Source organism: Chlorocebus sabaeus, chromosome 15 (assembly GCF_047675955.1).
Source record: "Chlorocebus sabaeus isolate Y175 chromosome 15, mChlSab1.0.hap1, whole genome shotgun sequence".
Lineage (NCBI taxonomy): Eukaryota > Metazoa > Chordata > Mammalia > Primates > Cercopithecidae > Chlorocebus > Chlorocebus sabaeus.
In genome coordinates this window covers 59,972,447-59,979,591 of record NC_132918.1, presented here as the reverse complement: position 1 = coordinate 59,979,591, position 7,145 = coordinate 59,972,447, and the positions used below count along the sequence as shown (strand labels likewise).

Sequence of the window (7,145 nt, the reverse complement as noted above, 5' to 3'; positions counted from 1 at the left end):
TTCTTTTTTTTTTTTAAAGCATGATTTTTTTTTTATAGGAGTTAGAAAGTAAACATATAACATTTTCTCTCACAATCATAATTTTTAAAAGCCCAGGGAAAGTTAATGTTTCTGAATTCAGCCTGTGGATTGGAGATAAGAATTCAGGGAGAGAAGGCTTTTAACTCAGAACAGAATCTGTTTGCAGCTATTGTTCAATTAATGTAAAGTATCTGGTTACTGGGCATGTTGCATAATGTATCACAGTGCAAGTCAAACGTTTTCAGGGCTGACAATGAGCTCCTTGATAACAATGAAGAGTGAGGTAATTTGTTAATTTTTTTTAGAAGTCCCCTAAAACAGTCTTCTCAAGACTGAATGAATCAACACTTTCGAGCTCAGACCGCAACTGAGCTGTGTGTCTGTGTGTGCGCATGATGATAAGAAATCTAGAAGGAAACTGGGAAAACCACATCTCATGCCCTGTTTAAGAAGTAGAAAAAGTGTCAGAAGAATTAAAATTAAGCCTCACGAGAGTCTGTGGGTATGGAAAGTCACCAGCTAGCTAATATTAACATAGCTTGCAACAGAACACTGTTGCTAGAAATAGGACAGTCGCATCACTACCTCTAAGTAATTTGCATTCTCTGGACCAGCCCCTGAATTCCTATTGCCCTTTGGGCATTGCATTTCTGGACGCTTCTAGACAGTGTTCATACTTGGCTGTCTGGTTTCACCAGGAACTCTACCCAAAAGAGGAAACGGCAAGGAGAACATTTGCTTTGTTTGTAGGAGGGAAGTGGTCGAGCTACAAACAAATCTTTAGGCATCTGAGCAATTGCTAAGTTTCTAATTTCATATGGTTGCTGACAAGGAGGTGCAGACAAAGACCCTCTTGCTTTCCTCACCATGGATAGTCTGTTGCCTCCATCTAGATTCTCTTATTTCAAAAAATATCCTCTCCATGCAATTAGGAGATATTTATCGACGCTGAGAAACCAAAGAGCCGAAGAACAGGTATCATTTTGTTTATATTATCTTTAAAATTAACGGGTGCTTGTTCCTTGTTGCTTTTACGTCGCTTAGTGATTTCATTTGTGCTGGTTTACGTGTTTATAGGTACAGGTCAGATCCTGCTTGTGGCTGTTCAGACTTGGCAATCAGAAAGCAAGCAGGCTTGTGAGAATTTATTTAAACTTGGAACATTTAGATCCTGAGATTAAGCGGAGTTCTGTAATGAAGCCACATGCTTGCTTTCTTCTAAAGAGCTACTCTATCAAAGTTAAATTTTGAATTCTTTGATCATTTTCCAATGCCTCAGATACAAAATTTGACACTATTAATATCTCAACAAAGAAAGTATCAGACCCTAGATTCACTTGTCTTCTTGTATTTATGGTTATGTTTATATAGCCAGAATTTGCAAAACAAAAAACATTTTATAAACTATAAATAACCTTAAACAGATCATTAACAAGATGTAAAGATCATTCAGAAGCAGTTGGTCATTTTTGTGTGTGTAAAAGGTAGGAGGTAGAGCACTGCCGTTTTCAGTCTTTTTAGCCAATCAAAAGCTATGATTTCTAGCAGGAGACACTATCACTTGGGAACATAAGCATTTTAAAAACTGTTAAAATATCTGCTCATGTCTCATTTAAAATAATGCACTCATTTTTATGGCATGAGATTTATATCATTCCATTCCTTTGGTTTCCAAAAAAGACATTTCTAAAAATGATTTTTATGAATTTTACTAAATTGTTAGAAGAAATAGCAATATCTGATCCATTTAAATCTAGTGATTCATTTAGGAAGAAGTGTAGTGGTGGTATACAAATGTGAAGGACAAATGTATAGCCATACTAAAGACCCAGCAGTCATAAATTGCTTGTACATTGTGCTTGTAATGAGAACTGCAAAACTGTGCAGGAGATATCACCAGTGTCCTGGATTTTTTTCTCCTTTGTGATATGAGATGACCCACTTAGTAAAACACTTCCAGGAAATGCAAGATAGGTTTAGCAGGCAGAAAATCCTCTCATGACACGTTTCCCAAAAAGGCAGTGCATAATTTGGACAATAAAAATCATTGCCACTGTTTGAGAGGAAAGTGCTTGTGTGCCCTGCTTTAATAATTTTACATGGGCCAGAAATTCACACAGACGCTGTTCACTAAGGGAGGTAGGCTGGTCCAGTTTATCTCTTACTTAGGCAAAGTGTCACCATGAAAAGATAAACCTCTTGGTTTCCAGGTTTCAGCCTGCACTTGTGTTTGAAGTAGAAAACTAGAGAACCAAGTGGTAAGCACTACGCTTTTGTTTGCCAGTCTTTTAATGTTCACAGGCTTCTTCAGGCCTCATTCATTATGGGAGGAAGAGAGGTGGCTGAAAGGATGAGATCGAAACTGTGGAATATGAATTGAGTGATTTTTTTTTTCTTTTTTTCAGTATTGTAAGTTTTCAGAGATGTGGCTATGTTGTTTGTATAGTTCTACGGTTTGTTGTTTTTAGTTTATTGAAGAAGTATAACAAAATGCGTTCAGAAGACCATTAGAATTTAACCTAAAACTTCTGACTTGGACAGGGTGGGCAGTCCCCTCCCCAGTTTACAACCATTTGGGACAATCTAGGAACAGCTGGGAGTGAGCATTGTGCTGAGTTCTTAAATGCTTGTATAAGTTAATTGAATACTTAAGAGAAATAATATATTTGATTTCTTTTAAAAGCCAAATACAGCTCTGCAGACCTAATGTCTCACATAATTAGAGAAATTAGGTCAGAGTCCATCATAACTAAACTTGAAAGCTTGTTGGGAAGTTATAAAGGAGATTAATAATGTCTACAATCTTATGACCTGCATATTTGTTGCCTCTAATCCTTACATTCTTGTAAAACTAATCCTTGATATAAAGGTGAAGGGATTGAGACTTAGAGCCCTTAAGAGCCCTTGTCCATGCAGCTGGAAAGTAGCAGAGGAAGATATGAATTTCTATCTCATGGTTTTGAATTTTATCCATTTTACCATGCTTGATCCCTGAACAATCTAGTAAAACCAAAATATCACCCTGCTAACTTTTCTCCTTGAGAGTATTTCTAAAATTTCCTATATTCACATACCATGGTCATAATTTTTACTGTGTTTACCATGTCTGTATGATTAACTCCTCAATATTTTTCTGTACTTAAATCACATTATTAGTTTATTTAGAAAAAAATTTTCATATCATAACTGTAAATGGAAAACCATTGTAATTAGCCATAAGTAAAAATAATTAATAAAAGCAAAATAATATTAAATTCTAGGTAGATACTATTGCCTGTAAAACCTCCAAACCTGAAACCTGCTCATTTGTTAATAAGGAAGATTAGCTTTTAAGAGAAAGGTTAGAACATCCTAGGAGCCAACTGAGAAAGTTTCCTGGGTGAGGAAGGAAAGGAATTAAAAGGTAGATAATTTTTTCAATCCCAAATGATTCAGTGTTATTGAATGTAGTGTCTGCATGCCACTCAAAATCTTCTCCCACCTCACTTGGCACTGCTAGGTGCCAGCCATGTTGAGGTCCACATACTTGGGGAATATTATCCCAGAACACCATCTGCTTCTTTACTTTTGCACATTTAAATGAACTTCCCCTCTAGCCTAGAATTCTCTCCTTTACTTACAACTTGCCCACCTGGAGGTCTCCTGTACATCCTTCAAGACTCAGATTAAATGGGCTGAGTGAAAAGCTTTCTCCAGTGCTGCTGGGAAGAGTGAAGTCTTCCTTTTCCAAGATATTTTGTTTGCTTCAGATAAGGCCCTTACAACATCCTATGTAGTAAATAATGTGATTTCATGTCAACGTTTGTGCACCATGCACACATGACACAGGATGTTATCTTGTTTTTTGTTCCCTCAGGCACACTGGAGCCTGGCAGATACTGGTGTAAAGGTGACCCACACAACAGGCAGAGGGTACACACTGGATTGCCTGTGACACAGGTGCCTTTACTAGACCTATAAGGTCCCCATACCCCTTTTCTGTGGTCCAAATTATGATCATTGTTATATTCACCTTGTTCATGTATGCTTTCTTGTTTAAAGCTTCTCCTAGTACTCTTCTCCTTGCACTTGGTGTCATACAGACAAGAAGATTTGACACAAGGGTTGATTTGTTCAGCAGCTTTTTCTGATGGTGGTAGTGTTATTCCTGTGATACAGCAACCAATAGGTTGGTAGGTTATTTATCAAATTGAGAACAAATATTTCATCCTTTGCTTCCCTAGATTCTCTTGTAGCAAGTGTTTCACAAAGCCAAATCCCCACATAGGTAGAAGATTAAGAGTATTAATTAGATGAAGATGCTGAAGGTTGGGAAAATTTGTTAACCTTTCTCTCAAAATTATTCAAATGGTGTGGTAGTAACGGTGGTAGTGGTGAACATGGTGGGCAGCCTGAGCCTAAATGGAGTCTCAGATGAGTTTGAGTAGGTGTGCTGAATGCATGCATAAGGGTGTTTGGTTTCAGTTATATGATTTTGGTCTGAGGGCAACATCCAGTGCCTGGCTCAGATGTTGGTGTCTAGTTTATAAGGAATGAGCAAGACTTGCAGGCAATGTTCTCCTAAGTACTAGAGACTCAGCAGCCTGACCTGTGGCTCAGGTGACCAAGCGGGACACTGTATGTGGAAGGGAGAATTTGCTCCACTTCTGGGCTGACTGAAGTCTAGCTTTAGCCCAGGGATGCCTGCCAAGAACCAAGTACGCCATGAACCCCTGGGGAGTACTGCTCTTAGGGGCCAGCACCATTGGTCTACATATGACTGCTAGCACCAAACAATGAGAGAAGACAGTCTGTGAGCTCATGTGGGACAGCCTGTTCTCTCTCCCTGGGTGAGTTCCTCTATTCCCATGGTTTGAAACACCTATTTGCTGAAAACTCCCAAATGTTTATATCCAGAGCACTTCAGCCTTGCATCCAATCATCTACTTGATATCTCCATCTGAATGTCTTGTGAATGTTGCAGACTGAATGTGTTGCAGACCAAGGAGAACTCCACAAGCTCCAAACATGTTCCTCCCCAGGTTTTTCCATTGATCAACACAAAAGCTCAAAGTAGAAACCTAGGAGTCACCTTGGCACCTCTCTTTTTCCCTTTCTCCCCCTTACGTCCCCTTCCTAATCCTTCAGTAAGACTTCTAAAATAGTTACTCAATTATCCATCTTCACCTTCCAATCCTGCCAACCATCCTCTTTTACTCGAACTATTGCAATAGTTTTCCAATTCGTGTCTCCACGTTCACTCTGGTTATCCTACAATCTGTGTTCCCCGTAGCAGTCAGAATGTTCTGCTTTAAATGAAAATCTTATTTTAGCTCAATGCTGGGAATATGATATTATTTTGTTTGCTAGTTTAGTCCCAGTGCTAAGCATAAATCTGGCATATAGATGGTAAGTTAATGTAATTGAACGGAAGAAGGGGACTTTGTAAGTATTAGAGAAGCCGTGGGGCTGGAGGGTTCATGGGGCTGAGATGTTGTTAGGCAGGTGAGGGTAAGAGATGGTGAAAATAGGGTTATTACCCTTAGTAAGCAGAGGCTGTTGAGATCTAGGGGAAATCACATAGAGGAATTTATTTTACAGACATGAAACTAGTGTCCCAAACTAAGAGATTTGCCCACGCTTGCATGGCTCATCTGTGTCACTGCTGGGATTAGAATTTGGTTCGCTTGACTCTCATTTTGGTGACCTTTCTGTTATGTATAGTGAGCCCCTAAGCAGAGATGTAGAAAAAGACCATATGAGAAAAAAAACTCTACAGGCTGGGTCCAGAGAATAGGTGATGCCTGAGCGTCAACTTATCAATAACAAATAAGACCTTTTGATGAGAGACTGAGACAGAGCGGAGCCTGCTCTTTTGTGCCTTGTCCCTCAACTTACACTGCCCTTCAACAGCCTTGCCAGTCTGAATCCCCCCTTCTATGTGTCCCTGCAGGAGGAAAGCAGACTAGGAGTCAGAAAACACAGGCCAGCTAATTTAATCTACAAGAATTTGGGATGACCTGTACCAATGCCTCGCTCTCTTGAACAGAGACTTTTTTTTTTTTTTTCCCCCCGGATTGAGAAATACCATTTAAGGGCTGACCTGACAAGTCTTGCCTGTTTAACAGTGAATCTGCTTAACATGAGGAGAGTGGTCTTTGGGCCCAGGGGGCATGTACTATAGCTACATTTTAATTACAGAGTAGAATCAAATTTTGTTTTGGAGGCTGTTCTAAAGTTTCCTTTCAATGGCTTAAGAAAATGTTTCTAGTTGGAACAGGATCACTGGATTTTATTTTTTCCTTTGCTGCTTTGTTTCTTAATGAATGCTAATCTCAAAGTTGCATTGTTAAATAAATATTTGAATTTAATTTGAATTTTAGAAACTTATTTCTGCATTTGGCTCTCATACTTGCTCTGAATTATACTATAAAAATTAAGAACTCCCCACTCCAAAGAAAACTGTATTGAGATTTCCAAGGATAAATAAGGATTTGAGGTTGCTGATGTAGGCTCTGATTCTTTAGGTAAAATGATAGACGTTTCACTACAACTTGATTTAAGAAATGTTTTTAGCTCCATAAAGTCAGTAAGTTGGTTATATCTTGAGTGTATACCAAAGCTATTCATTGTAAAAAGTCTTTTTATAAAGTCATGAAATGCTATCCGTTGTCAGTTCAAATGATATATGAGGGGAAACTGAAAGTGCTTATCCCATGTCCTTGTGCTTGAGTTGAAAAAAGTTTCAGTCCTTCACAAACAGGAGGAAAAGATTTTCCTTGTAGAACTTAATAAATGTTATCTCATTTATGCCTAGTGTTCCATTATTGGAACGCTAAGCATGTGGGAGTTATTTACATCCTACTGCTCAAGGCCATCACTAAGGTCTGATTGTAAAAATTCAGAAAATTGCAACCTTGGGCATAAATGGGTTAAGATAGAGGACAGAGAGTCTATGACACTCCACTCCTGTGGAGGAATTTGTATAATTATATACAGGTAACATTGACAGTTAAATTGTGACAACATGAAGTTGAACTTTAATATTTCTGATTATTAAATGTGACATTAAAAGTGGAACTATTTTATTATGGTAATGACAAACTTTTCCTCTATCTGAAGGGAGAAAATTTTTAAAAGAGCTA

General features: G+C 38.3%; 1 protein-coding gene across 3 annotated transcripts in view; it reads left to right on the top strand.

The window, feature by feature from the left end:
* Positions 1-661: 661 nt before the first annotated feature.
* Positions 662-7,145, top strand: part of ATP2C1 (ATPase secretory pathway Ca2+ transporting 1) — a 165,345-nt gene continuing 158,861 nt past the window's right edge. For 2 of the 3 annotated variants that reach the window (XM_008009129.3, XM_008009128.3), the window contains exon 1: positions 662-996. In XM_008009129.3, coding sequence (XP_008007320.1) covers positions 889-996 — 108 coding nt within the window. In that variant the 5' untranslated portion in view covers positions 662-888. The remainder of the gene's footprint in view (positions 997-7,145) is intronic. The other variant, XM_073023609.1, reaches the window with a different exon arrangement.